Raw genomic sequence first — 15,253 nt, forward strand, 5'->3', positions numbered from 1 at the left:
CAGCATAATACTGCAGCACACTGACGGCATGGACTCGTCCTGCCACAAGACACCGCCTATGTACATACACCTTATGGTTCCTTTTTGTCCTATGACTGAAAAATTGTTCCAAAAGCTCCAAGTATAAATAGTGCACCTTGTGCTTGATAGGTGTTTAATTTGATGGCAGGATGTTTTACGTACAGCAGTCAGGCTTCTGAGTGGAGGAAACAAGAGTGTCCAGAAAAAAATTGTTTGAAGGAATGAATGAATCCTTGAGGTTTAGTGTCATACTCAACAATTATTTAGTCATATGACAACGAGGATTCATTAGGTGTGTTTACATGCATATAATGCGTCTTCTTGAGGCACAGCGAGTCCATGCCACCAAAGTGCTGCTGCCACAGAAGTATCATGTCAAAGACACCAGATATGACACCGCATCCAGTCACATTATAATAACACCGGGTCAACCACTTCAGTTTCCCTGCTCTAACCTCTGAGTGCCGAGAGTCGAGCAAGGCAGCAACAAATACCACATCTAGTCTTTGTTATGACACGACCCGAAACAATTGTTTGAAACATTCAGTGTTCTACATGAATCAAATAAATAAATCACGTTCTTACCAAAAGATTACATTCATTACACCATTAAACTAGTTACAAAAGTATCTTGAAATAATAAGTACAATTCTTTCTGGCACTAAATGACGTGTTTTGGTTCCTTCGTACCAAGACATTTCAGTAAGATTAAGTCGTGTAAGTGTGATATTATTTATGCTGGATTTGAACAGTTCTGACATTCTGACACTGGCTCCAGTATCTTTGTATGCAGTCTATAACCTAACTAAATTTGTCAGCCAGTTGCTATAAATAAGTTATGTGTCCATGGACTGGTGAACTGGTCACTTAAATGTCCCATGATTAAAATGATTCGTACAACCATCTATTCTACCTCCATGGTACTTTGCACTATGGCCTTTTTAATATTTTACATTCACGTGATGGTGGTTAATTTCATGGAAGGAGCAAACCAATGGAGAAAATTAACTCACCCCTAGGTTGGCCGACTGTTTCATAACAACAGTGGTCCAGAATATCAAAAAACAGCATAAGACAATGTAATTTGAATTTTCTTTCAACTTTATTTTTGTTTTTTCTCTCTTTTTTTTTTCTAAAGCTGCCATTACAGTTAAGCAATCAAGGAAAAACAAAAATTGGTCTTCAGTAAAAACAAAACTGGGAGATTAAGAATCCTCTGTAACAATATTTAGCAAAACCATTACTGGTGAGATTGGAATATGTAATCAAAGTCATTATAAAAGTCAACTACTGGCATTGAGGTACCTTCAAATGAAAAAAAAGTGACCATTTTCCCCTAAAAATGCCACAACTAATTATCTCAGAATTGACATTCAATTGGCATTCAAATGTACAATCATCTTTCACTGGTGGATAATGTATTTTGGGCAAAGATTAAGATATACACTTTAATACTAAAGTAACACCTATCCAGAATCAATAAAACATTACACTGAGAAATGTCTATAGTAATACATAAAAATCTTAACTAGACATTACTTAAAATACTTCATTTAAATGTTTTAGACTTGAAGTTCAAGTTGATTTAGGTTGGTCCTGTATGAGAATCCTGATCTATGCTGTAATTCCACCAATCACTACTACAAAAAACCAAAGACTCTACAACAGAGCAGAAACAAGCAATGTACACAAAACAAATGCCCCAAACAATTTTATTCAGATTTTATCCATGCCAAAATTAAAGGATTTATGAAACATACCTATGAACCTGTGATTACAAAGGTTCAGTATTTAAGCTGATTATCCAGAAATGAATACAAAAGTTGAACAGTTTAGTTCTTCTTCACCTTTCAGGCATACATATCTTGTCCATACATTGCTCATAATTTCTGTTGTTAGTTGTGAACTATGTGACGTTCTCAGTTAAGAATAACTGATTGCGCACAACTAATTACAATAACTAATTGTTTTGACGACATTGGATTAGCTCATTACTCAAACTATAAGGTGTCAACAATTGGTGTTACTTATTTTTAAAGCCATGTTTTTACCTCAAAAAGACAAGATAAACTCACTTGGACTTCTAAAAATTAGGGTCTGCAAGGAAATAAATAAAGATTACAAGAGAGGTTATGTTTCATAAATCATTCAAGACAACTGCATTCAATTTATAGGTAGACTCAGCATCCCTTCTCTAAAAAAATCGGGAATTAAGTCTGAATACATAATTCCAAAGATTTCATCACTTACTGGTATCTACATGTGCTGTACATCTGATCATATCAATTTTGTTAAAAAAATCAATTTTACTTGAGTAAATCTCATTGTTTTCTTGTTCAGTTTAACAACCTTAGCCATGTTTTAATTCCTGAATGTGCAAGTTAAAATGCCCTGTTTGAGATCCAAACTTTCAAAGTATTTGTTTACTCAGGAGTAAACACAATGGCACAAAGGTCTATTTCATAACAATCAACTGCTTTGTGAAAAAGTAAATGACATATCATGGCAGTGTTGACACCCAATTGTTGACAGATCACTTAACGGTGGCAAATCAGATTCACTTGAACACATCTCACCATGCTAATGAGGTGTAAATAGTCAGAAATGCTGATACACACAATATATTCTCTTACAGTTATCTATGATTGCACTGAACAGAAATTGCTTTCATCAATAAAAGTACTTCCCACACGCACTTGGCTCAAACCTGTTATTAAGTACAAATACATGTATGTGAAATAACTTTTTTTATAAGTAGATTTCAGGTTTGGCAGAATACTGGCAAACACTGTTGTACACACACACCATTTTTTTTTTCGCCCACAAAAAGTAGATTATATATGCATTTTGCACCAGTAACTGAAATTCAAATGGAAATGATAACAATACTTGTTCTAGTAGAACTGTAAAAGGGGTAGAGGGTTCCTTTCCACACACTCCAATGCCTTCAGTTTGGCTGTACAAGGATTTCATAGCAAATATGACAACAGTTTTCACATGATAACATCACCATCATAATTTTATTTTTTATCATTACAGACATTTGAAGAAACACTACCCTTAACTTCAAATAAATGTTTAATATTTACTTCATTACTGTTTTACCCCAAATACTTCACTTATGCGACTGTGGCCAGCATTATGATGGGAGGAAATGATCTTCCCATGTAAGGATGGAGAGGAAGCCAGCATGAGCTGGACTTGAACTCACAGCTATCTCATTGAAAAGAGGTCACTGCGCCCCGCTGGCGTGATAACTACCTCAGCCATGGATGCCCATAACTTAAAATATATAAGCAGGATTTCATAAAGTTGCCCAGTTTCATTTACATGTCCATTCGAGCAAGAATATATTATATACACAACATGATACAGCCCAATAAAGACACCCAACATAAACGGGCCATCTTTAGGGCATACTGTGTATTCAGCATGGTTGGGCAATATGGGACCAAAATGGTAAAGCATTGTGTAGGACTTAATATCCAGCTGGTCATGCCATAAATTGGACACTTCCTGCAAGGTTGGGCTTTAGGTTCTTTACACCAAATCCAACACAGCAGAGCTAGTAATACCAGACCAAATCTAACATGCCCAAGCCAATCTAGGACAATTCCAACATGGTCAAACCCATTTCTAATGTCTGATGTGCATGACCTGGAGGAATCCATATGGCTTCTGGAAGGCAAAGAAAGGGAACTTCCATGATGGTATAGCCACATACATGTACTTTCAACATGGTTAGATTACATACCATGATTTGTTCAACATAAGTCCATATTTGATATTCTTTCCACTAGGAATCCAATTTTAATCAAATTTGGTAACAAGAACAATACTGTTTAGATAAAAAGAATGCAGCCCTGTGAAACAGGCTCTTTAATTATTCTATAAACAACTTCCACAAGTTGGAATTGCGTGAAAATAAAATTCATTTCAAAATTGATGTAAACAAATCAAGCACAAACATAACCCAAAAATCAAAAGTATGGCTTCATTCTATTCAATTAACTATAAACTATGAATGAAAAACAACAATGAGATGAAGAATTTCTGCCTAGGCATGCTCTGAGATCCCAAACTGGCAATATATTCTTGGTTAAAGAAAATTTGTCAGGAAAATATCAAACATTTGAGTTCACTTAGCCTTCCCTGGCTCTGACCCATACAACGGCAAAGGGGTGCATTCTGGGAGGTTAAAGAGGGACATGACTGAAAAGGTAGGACACGGACTCGCCATTGTGGGTTCTTCGGATCGCCTCAGCCAACATGATAGAAATGTCAATCGACTGAAAAAAGCAAGAAAATCATTGTTAATTACATTGATATATAATGTGATATCACACTTTGGTTTTACTAATCCTTCATCTTACAACATTCTTTGGCAACATTCTTATCCATGTCTCACTTATGTGACAGCAGTCTGGTTTATGGGTGGTGGAAGCCATGCAGATCCAAGAAGAGACAACCAGACCTCCCTGGATAGCAGCCCTGTATAATAACTTACAGCTTAAAGGCAAATATGGAAGCTGTCTTGATATATTTTATTTATACACTCAGAACTTACCTGAACCATCTTACCTGAACAAGCTTCTCTTACTACATCAATTTTCTTTCAACAGTGAATAAAATAGGACTGTTTAGAAGAAATTCATCAACACTTGAAACAGCTTCTTGTTTTTCTCAGTCTCAACTTAACCATAAAATCACCATACACTAACACCAGGTCAATCAGTTTTTGGCCTATCCAACCCCACCCCACCCCACCCCCCTCCACCACATGCTCAGCATCAAACAACTTGCTACATGAACCCATATGTCTCACCGTGTTATCTGACTCGAGTCAGAAGTCCATCCCATTGCAAGATAAACACTCAATAAAATTTAAAAAAAAAAAATGACCAGCATATCATGTCTTCACTGCACACTAATAAATGAAGACAAACAGCATCCTCCAAACATGCTGATTCATGCTGTGAATTAATGATGCTAACTAACCGAATTATATCATATAAAACTCACTCAACAGAATCAGTGAAGATGCATAACCAATCAAACAGAACAGCACTCATTAAAGTCTGACCGCTGTAATTTTTAACCATTCCACATGTTTGTAAGGTGTTCACTCCAGCAAATTCTGAGGACATTATTTTGTGTAGACTTATATAATTATACTTTTTGTGAAGCCCTGAAATTGGCTGCCAATGTAGTTTTGTCTCCAAAATTAAATAAATGCATAAATTGCACTGAAAGTAGCTCTTTCATATGTGAAAATGTTGAGGAATTAGGGTATTTAAATCTGATTATTTCAAAACAACAATAATATATCTACCATGAACCATTAACACAACATATACAGGTATAACATGAGGAAGAAGTTAGGAAACCTTGGATTAAATGACCTCATTAGATTTCTAAGATGGGGGGTTAGTACAAGTTACAAATAGAAGGTTGCTTAACAAGGGAACAGAAATGTTACCTCAATACTTACTCACAGGAGGGAAGAGGCTGGCATCCACTTACAAACTTATCTTATTTCATTGTGATTGATTTACTTTATTGTAAGTCAACTTTATAAGCAGTCCTGGCATAACGACAACAGAGTGTACATCCCAGTGTTCAGAACATTTATTTAATTACTAAATATTCTTAACATTCCATATTCTGTATACCACCCTTTACCCCATGTTCAAATTTGCAGACGGACTCTGCTATACCAATGTCACGTTGCCAAGGGGCAATAGTCTGTTGTCATTTTTAGAAACATGTTTACTGATAATTTACTTCCTTATAGTTATTAATTTTATATACAATAAGTATTTGAGGTTAGGTTTAAGCGTGAAACAATTTGAAAGCAGAGCATAATGACAACACCACACCCTGTATAAGACCAGCAATTTAATGTTTCTTCACAAAGACTGTTGGACCATTTCTTTCAAATACCAATATTGCACTTGGTATACAAAAAATTAAAGCAAAAATATACAAATCGTCCCCTAATTTTTGTACATAGACCATCTGTTTTGACTTCTTTGTGGTTCACAACTGATAAAAGTTCAAAGTTATTGTGACAGCTGAGCGTCAACCACCAGGTGAATGATTAAAAATCATGACATTCAAAGAGGGAAGGGAGATAACTTACAATATTTTAGAAAGCAATATGCATGAAACTGTTATACACATGTATTATATTTGGGTGAAGAAAACTTTTTGCATTTATCAAACATAACACCTTGAAAAAAAAGGGATTAATAAGTTAGAATCTTTTGCAGTTCTCTTTCAAATTTTAAAATCTGAGTGCAAATATATACACCTACTGTGGAACATTGCAGGTCAAGAACAAGTCTGCCTGAGCAGTGTATTCTTTTGTTCATTTCCGTAATACATTACTGTTTCTGTACGGTTGTAATTCTAAAGCATAAAAGGTAGTGCAGAACCATTCCAATGGAACAGGTGTGTTTTGACAGATCCGAGAGCCGGCTTTTGCAGGCAGGAAAGGCTGAGTGTTCCAGCCCATTAGGTAAGGACAAACACCCATCACCATTAGGATTTTACCTTTGTAAGCGGTGGTACATGAAGTTTCGTGTAACTTTCCTTGGTGGATGTATATTGGTTACGTGAAAATTGTCCACACTAACATATAAGGGAAATGAAGATATAAGAGTGAGATCAAACTCTGGGTGCAAAAATGTCTACCTGAAGTACAACTACAATGTTTTTCAACTTGAAATCATGGTTTGAATGTGTCCAGGAAAAGCATTTTTATCAAAACAAGAAAAATACAGATATCACTGTGCATTACAATTAAATTTCTTGGGAAATGAAATTTCTCGACAGCCACATATTTTTCATGTGTGTGCAGGGCAAATCAGCCTATACATTAAATTTCATCCCTCTGACTCTTGTTCAAAACAGGAGAGAATACCAACATTTTTTCCAATTAAATTTTCTAGCATCTGCGAAATGGATGAGCCTGATTATTTACTTTGGTCTTAGTTGAACTTTAAAGTCACCCAGGTTTGTCCACAGACGTGTTAAATTCTTGTGTCATGCAGCAGGGTAAATGCAGAATAAAACAGTACACTTTTACATATATTTGTGCATAACATGATAACAAGGAGCGAAAATTTTACCATGGCTACATAGGGACGTGACTAAACAGGTAAGAGACGGACTCTCCGTTATGTGTTCTCCTCACAGCCTCTGCCAATATCATAGATATGTCAATTGTCTGAAATACCCAAAGAGTCACATTCGTCGGTTGGTAAGTCCACAATACTGTGTCCCTTACATTCAACACAGCAGTGCAGGTTTAACAATAAAATGCTTGAAGTAAATCAGTCAAAACCTCCTTAAATTCACGTATGCTTATTAAACCTAAACATATCCAAAATGGCCTTATTACAAGAAGCAATACCCGTACTTATGAACAATGATAGCTATCCTCCCCATACACATAAAAAATTAATATTTTTATTAACCTATTTCATTTTTGCTTAATGCAACACCCTATAACTTTCACTTATAGGGTGGAGGTCAGTTTTATGGGTAGCAAACACAGGAGTGCCTTGTTTAAACAACTGACCTTTGGCAAGTTACTTACATACTTTCCCACATGGTATGTACTTGTGGAAGACAAGCGGTCTTCAGTGTATATTAACCTGTGCTAACCGACACATGGGAGCATCATCCATCACCATAGTGCTTTAGCTTTAAAATTTTGGCCAACAAGCAGTAAAGTTCCTTTCAGAATACAGACAAGAGTAAATAAGATCAGATCAGAGCTCAGTAGAAGAAGAAAATGAAAACACAAACTTTCAAAAAGAAGTTCAAAACAATTTTTGACACAGAAAAACTATTTCAGCGTTTAACATGAAAGTACCTGAATTTTGGGGGCGAGTTTCATTCTTTCCTCCTGCGGAATGGTGTTAGTTACCACCACAGCCTCAAAGATGGAATTGTTGATACGAGTGACAGCAGGGCCAGAGAAGATTCCATGGGTACAGACAGAGTAAGCTTTCCGGGCTCCAGCCTCCACCAGTCTGCGGAATGAGACAAAACAGAAATGGATACAAATGCTCCTCTGTAGCTGTAAAACAGGCATTATATGTACATGTAGCAAGAGGAGTATGATCAAATGTGTACTCCTGCCAACTAAATTGTCAATGTGTACCTATATGGTCAGACTATTTATACTGTGTACTTAATGGAGTATGTGAAAATGTATACCCACACCCCCTTCCACAACAGTGTACCCTACAGAGGAATACGTTGTAAGTGGATTTTACACAGGAATCCAGACATTTTGAAGCCTATGGAATCCCCTCACAAAGTGTGCCAAGTATCCTCCATGTGTGCTCGTATCCACACCAAACTGCAGCAGCGGTCAGGTTCACACAAATAGTTTTACTGACAGAAGTAGACATGTAACAACAGTCTTTTTACTAATGGCCAAAAAAGAAAACCCCTGACAATTTGTAGCTTTGACATACAATGCTAATCAGACAATAGGTATTATATTGCTTACTTCTCCGCAGCATGGCAGACAGTCCCACAGGTATCTGCCATGTCGTCTACCAAAATGGCCACCTTGTCCTTGACATCTCCTACCAGAACCATTGACGCTACTTCATTGGCTTTCTTCCTCTCCTTGTGAATCAAAGCGAAATCAACATTTAGCCTGTCAGCTATGGAGGTCACCCTGGAACACAAATAACAGGTCTGAAATGGTCTGGACACACAAGCTGAAGTTTCAAGTAAGAAGATGATTCGGAGTTTGCAGTTGCAGTCCTAGCTTCAAACAAAAAGCGGCAGGGTGGCGTTTTCCAAAAGGGGCACTTTTTACCACGAACAATAACTTTAAAGGGCACCATTTTCTGCTTGCGTCTTTAATAATGAATGTGACAAATAAATATTCAAAAGATAATTAGCCAACTCAACACTCAACTATGCATTTGTATACTGTAATCCTTCTAATTCTCAAGACATATTAATTGGAAGTGATTAAAGCAGAAAATTGCAATTCTCAATTTTCCATAAAAGTAAACATATTTATATGTTGTTTCCTGGACATATCAACCATGTGTGCAGAAAATAATTATCCCCTTTGCAACTGCAGTGAATACTCGTTAAAAAGAGCAGACAAAGTGTCCCAAAAAACAGAAGACTTGCAAAATGTGTCTTCACAGTAAGTGTTTCCTGCCTTAGGGGATTATCCTGAATGTACATACAAATAATTTATAAACCTACTGATTCTTACAGGGGCTTTAGCCTTGAAAAATAACTAATAAAAAAGAGCTTTACTGCTGATTTCAAATTACAGACAATAGTTACAGGTGCTAGTTGTAGTATGTGACTAAATATTTAAGATAACTTTGGCTTGAAATTTTCAATAAAATATTATGCCTGTCTGTTATATGACTGTGTGTATGCATACTCCATACAAACTTGAGAATTTGTTATAAAAATAAAGGCAACTCTTTTAGAATTCAAGACGGGTACTTTGACCTTTAACATTTTTCTTTACTAAAATATATGAAAACTCATATTTCTAGACTTATTATTGTTTAATAAAAACACTATGTAAAGTTAATAAAAATCATGAAAATGTTGAGTATGCCTCATGGATTTGGAGATGGAAGAAAATGCATATATGATCCACTGGAGTAAAAATTCCTGTTTCACAACACTGCGTATTCCAGTATTATTTTTGTATCAGGTGTCTGATTTGAAACCAACAATAATTTATAAGTGTAAATGTTTTCGCAACGATAAAGTGAATTAAAACAAACAGAGAACCAGTACTGGTCTAACTGGGTGCAGCTGATCTTTCAGCTGTAAAACAGCTTAAACAACTCAACAAATCAAAAAAACTCTAACTTGCCTAACCTTATTTGTTTGTGGTAATCTGCAGTGTATACTAGTTTTAATTTAAACAAACAATGAGCCTATGAGCGTTTTATCATCTGACTGTTTACCCATTGGTGCAATTGAGACGATTGTCCAATGAGTGACACCGTTCTAATTATATCTATAAAACAACTATGATGGATACTTTAGACGCCTAACCACCAAGCATGAATTAATTTTATAATAAATTTATGGTGGCGAGAAGACAGAAAATTAACCGTGACAGCTTAACGTAGGTATCAGTGAACTACATCCTTCGATGAACTTAAAAAGTCAGTAAACCAAACCAATGCCTGATTACAAACAGATGTTATGACAGCAAATTTTCAGTTCTAGGCAGAGCTGACAACAGGCAGGTAGGATTACTGCAGCCTGGACGGACAGGAGCCACTGGTTAATAGGGCTCTTAAAGGGGCGGGCTGTTACGCCCCTTGGCTTTGTGCTAGTGGGGGGTCTGGTATGCACATGCTCTATGGTAAATATAAGTGTACTTGACATAGCACTGCTCATGAGAGCAGTCAATATTTATATTTTCATAGCTGATAAAAGAATCTAATAAATAACTATAATTACTATATGCTCATGTTTTACAGAGTATTCAATTTTTTTTTTTAATTCACTCAGTTAAATCCGTCAGGTTTTATGATGCAGGAAAGACAGAAAACAGGCCAATATTTAGTTTTGAACCAAACAATACACCAACAAAATATTTACATGGAAAGTACATCATCATTATGAATATCACTATGAATAGTCCAATGAGGATGCACCTTTTAGCGCCCCCTGCATCAGGGGAGACAATCGTGCTGTTCCTCCATTCTGGAATGTTTTCTTTGATCCACTTTAACACAGCTGGTTCAGCATACAGGTTATCCACTGGAATGTCGAAAAAACCCTGCAGAAGAGGAAATTTATACCTGAATCAAGCTTACTTCACAACAGCTACTCTGAGTAACTGCTCACTTTTTAACTAAGTATTTTTTTATTTATTTATTTTTTTTTTATTCAAATAAATAAATAAATTGATTGGTGTTTAACGCTGTACTCAAGAACATTTCACTTAAACAATAGCAGCTAGTATTATGGTGGGAGGAAACTCGGCAGCCCCTGGGCAAATCCACTTGTTGCTGGCAGACATTCTCATGTGCCGCCGAAGAGGAAACCAGAATGAGCTTGACTCACAGGGACAGCATTGGTGAGAGGCTCCGGGGAACTGCGCCACACAGGCACACTAACCTCTTCGGCCACAACAAAATATTTTTTATCAGTTATGTAGGCTCACTTATATACTCTAAAATTTCAACCGAAAAAGTACATTTTCGTTGGCAAACAAGTGTCATAAAGTATTACTTTTTGTGCTGAGACTTACAGTTTCCCCAGGTATATCATCGTACCTTCCAAACAAACTTCAAAACACCTTTCTAAAATCAAAACAACTCACAGAGCCTGGACAAATGAGAAGCTTAGTCATGGACCAAATTTTTGGCTATTTAAGGTAATCCTTTATGTGGTCAAACAATATATTTCACAAATTCACATGTTTTCAAAAAAGGAAGACCATACAAAGGAAGGTCTGCCTGTAACCTACAGATGGTCGTGGATTTGCCCCTGGGATATGCCCTGTTTCCTCTCACCATAATGCTGACTGCCTTCATATAAGTGAAATATTCTTCAACACAGCCTAAAACACCAATCAAATAAATAAATAAATGAAGAAGTCAAAAGGAAGGGCAGTCAAAGGTTTCACTGACGTTGTTGTTGAAAGGTTTACCTGTATCTGTGAAGCATGGAGGTCCATTGTGATAATGTGATCAGCGCCAGCCGTAGATAACATGTTCGCAACCAGTTTGGCAGATATGGGGGCCCGACTCTACAACAGTATACTTTCAATAGGTCAACTAATAAGTATACATTCATCTACAATACAGTAAAACAATACAGGACCATGATAATCTCAAAAACAATTTCAATTTTTTGGTTTTACTATAACTTCAGAAAGTGTCATTTTAAGACCCACATGAGCTTCAGAAAATGTCAAATAATACTAATCTGAAGAATCTTGACATAATATCAAGAATGTCTGATATGACCTTGTCCTTCTTATCTTGCCTGGCGTAGGGAAAACATGGGATGACGGCTGTGACTCTCAGGGCTGATGCAATCTTACAGGCATTGATCATAATCAGCAGTTCCATCAACATGTCGTTCACTTCCTTACAGCCACTCTGTACAATATACACGTCCTCCCCACGAACAGATTCCCCGATCTCCACGCTGCATAAGATAACAGATCGTCATGTACAAAGTAACACTATATTATGTATGCTGTGCTCCGTTTTTTATGTCATACTTAACAATTTTTCACTGGTATAATGACAAGTCATCAGGTGTGTGTTCATATACAGTGTGTTCTTACGGCAGGTCCTGTTTCCTTGCTGTAATCTCTCGGTACTGAGTGCCCAACAAGTTAATGTCAGTGAATCCCTGTTAATGAGTTGATGAATTTAGGTTGATGTCTTTTAATTGCATGAGACTTATTTAATAACAAAGAAAATCGGCCTGGCCTTTGTTGAGTATGAAATGAACACTCTTAGTGTCGAGACTCCATCGACACTAGGCCAGTATATATGTATGTGTGCTTGGGGTTTAACGTCGTACCGAACAATTTTTCAGTCACATGACGATGTGGGGACATTAGGTATAGTAAATGACCTAAAGTTTTGCCCTGGGACTCAGACAGTGTATCCCAGGATTCATTGCGTTGGTTGTGGTTGTTACTGACTGAGCAACACAGGAGAGCATCAGGGATGGTCAGGGAATTATACTGACAGCCCAAGAATGTAATAAACAAGCTCACTCTTCAATGAGCAGTTAGTCTATGCTCCTACCACCCACAGTTCATGTTGTCCTCAGTTTTACTCATAATAATTTTAGTACCTGCACTTTGCAACAGGTAGATTGTTTTATTATCATTGTGACAAATGGGAGAAAACTCTGTGGAGATTAAGCCTGACTACCAAATACCTTTACGCATCTGGAGTGTCATGTCAAATATCTGTGTATAAACTGCAAGGCTCTCCATGTACAAAGCTGTATCAGAACTTAGCATGCCGCAAATCCAAACTTGCAAAATAAGCCTACCAGCAAAAACAAGCCATTTACAATTACAGGATTCGAAATTTCCATGTGTCTACCCATCAATCACATGATTTTTGCTGGCAAAAACGCAAAACAATTATCTTATTTGTCGCTGGCGACATGTAAATCACATCTGGGCAAAACTATACACAAGAAATCATAAAACATTTTGTTTATCAAGCCAGTGATGGTTTTGTGCGAACTCCTAATGTGATAACAACTCAAACAAATCCTGTCTCCCAATATGCCGGACTCATACACAGTGCTACCAAAAAGGTATAGAAGTAAATTATGGTAGTTTTCAGAAACGTCGTGTGGAATATGTTTCCTGTGTTCAACGGGAGGTTGCCGATATAAAAACAAGGGAAAAGAACACTTCTGCAATAGAAGGAGAGTTCCGACTGTACAGACACTAAATGTGCGCGTAAACTGACATACTAAATTGGAATTACATGGACACAGGAAGCTGATGACAGATATTTCTCAGTCAAATTTGTTTTTAGCCAAAATACATTTGTACACGTATTCCATTGCATGACAGCTCTCAGCAGAGAACCGTACACCAGGTAACGGTGTGAGGTGGCATCCATGTAGGACTAACCCAAATAATCGGTTCCTCTACAGTGTACATTGTGCATGTACATTGTCTTCTTGTGGTAGGGTTAGTCAATGCTGCCAAAGTGCTGCTGCCTGAAGTATCATGCCAAAGGCACTAAACATGACACACCACCCAGTCTCATTATACTGACACCAGGGTCAAGGCCAACCGGCCATGTTTCCTAAGCTCTCAGTGCAGAGTGTCAAGTGAGGCAGCAATAAGTACCATTTTAAAGTCTTTGGTATGACTCGACGCGGGAAGTCTCTCAACTTCGAGGCGGACGTTCTAACCATTAGGCCACAGAAGATTTATTTATTTACGGAAGATATATGAAAATGAATGAATAGGACCACATCGTGGCAACATTCCACTTCAATCCCTGAGACTAAATTAATTAGTTGAACTGTCAGTATCTGAGATCTTCCCTCTGTACACAAACACACGTGTGAACTGATTGTAAACCAAGGTAATTGTTTACATGTATGGAAGTGTTGTTGTTGTTACTTGTTACAAGAATGACCTCACCTACATTCTCCATTCGCGAATTTCTTGGTGACAACTTTGCCTTGCTCTATACCAAGGCGATCACAAATTTTCTGGGCAAGATCGGGATGCGAGGTCCCACTGAAAACCTTAATATTCGGCATTTTGACTTTGTTTTCTTTCCCCTCGTGGTTATTCCCGCTAATACCTTCAGCTGGTTTCGAGTTGCACTGCATGAGTTATGTGCCCTTTGATCTTTTGCAACAACGAGGAACATATTCATAACATTTAGCGTCTTTTTAGGGATGTTACTCTCCCACAGCTAATGCTTGGCGACACTTGTGTTAGAAATGATATGTTTCTTTGTTGTTATAAATCATAATGACACGTCGTTCGACAGAATAACATTTACTGACTAAACTCGTACCTTTCCCAATTACACAATCTCCAAGCAAGTAAGACAATTTTGCCTACTAATATCTACAAACCCTGTTACATTTAGTAGTCATTAAAATTTAACCGCTGACAAATGAGCTATAAAATTTCAGTTTTACTAAAAAGAAGAAATAAAATAATACAATGAAATCCATGGCAGATACAGTGTAAAGACGATTGAATCACTACATTTATTTATTTATTTGATAAGAATACTTTACTTATACAATGGCGGGCAGTGTTATTGTGGGAGGAAACCGTACTGTGCCCAGTGTAAACCCATAACAATCCACAGGCTGGCAGACCTTCCCAGATGTGACCCAGACAGGAAGCTAAATCACATAATACAGATCCAGTCATACGCCAACCATCAACAATAAAGGACACTGCGAGACGAATTTTTACAAAAATAAATCCTAAAAAGAAACAGAAGAACAAAGAAAGTACATAAACTATGATCAATGGATTCATGCAAAGAGCTTTCAAACATTTTTTTTTAATTCAGTTTAATTTTCAATATTTCTTGCACTAGCATCATGCCGATATTATTTTTTTTTTTTGGTTAAAAATATTAAATATTTGCTTACAGTGAGTAAGACTTCATATGTTTGAATCGTGAACGGTTAATCTTTGTGTGGCAGAGATGCTTTCTACTTTCACAGGTGAGAT

General features: G+C 36.9%; 1 protein-coding gene across 2 annotated transcripts; it reads right to left on the bottom strand.

Annotated features, from left to right (window-relative positions):
• Window positions 1-1,143: 1,143 nt before the first annotated feature.
• On the bottom strand, window positions 1,144-14,392 carry LOC135472166 (ribose-phosphate pyrophosphokinase 2). Of its 2 annotated transcripts, XM_064751533.1 has the most exons (8): window positions 14,192-14,392; window positions 12,021-12,204; window positions 11,702-11,800; window positions 10,701-10,825; window positions 8,549-8,722; window positions 7,904-8,063; window positions 7,155-7,252; window positions 4,202-4,310 (listed from the first exon to the last, which is right to left on the bottom strand). In XM_064751533.1, the coding sequence occupies exons 1-7, from the start codon at window positions 14,383-14,385 to the stop codon at window positions 7,160-7,162; spliced, it is 1,029 nt and encodes a 342-aa protein (XP_064607603.1). In that variant the 5' UTR covers window positions 14,386-14,392; the 3' UTR covers window positions 4,202-4,310; window positions 7,155-7,159. The 2 variants fall into 2 exon arrangements, with proteins under 2 accessions (XP_064607602.1, XP_064607603.1); XM_064751532.1 differs by lacking the exon at window positions 7,155-7,252 and having other exon boundaries at window positions 1,144-4,310; window positions 14,192-14,390.
• Between the last annotated feature and the right edge of the window lie 861 nt (window positions 14,393-15,253).

The sequence above is a fragment of the Liolophura sinensis genome, chromosome 8, assembly GCF_032854445.1.
Source record: "Liolophura sinensis isolate JHLJ2023 chromosome 8, CUHK_Ljap_v2, whole genome shotgun sequence".
In the NCBI taxonomy this organism is placed as follows: domain Eukaryota; kingdom Metazoa; phylum Mollusca; class Polyplacophora; order Chitonida; family Chitonidae; genus Liolophura; species Liolophura sinensis.

Coding starts and splice junctions, on each gene's coding strand:
- LOC135472166 (XM_064751532.1), bottom strand. CDS start 14,385: ATGCAGTGCAACTCGAAACCAGCTGAAGGTATTAGCGGGAATAACCAC. Junction 12,205..14,191: donor TTCGCGAATGGAGAATGTAG/GTGAGGTCATTC, acceptor TATCTTATGCAG/CGTGGAGATCGGGGAATCTG. Junction 8,723..10,700: donor GATGCAGGGGGCGCTAAAAG/GTGCATCCTCAT, acceptor TTTGTGTTCCAG/GGTGACCTCCATAGCTGACA.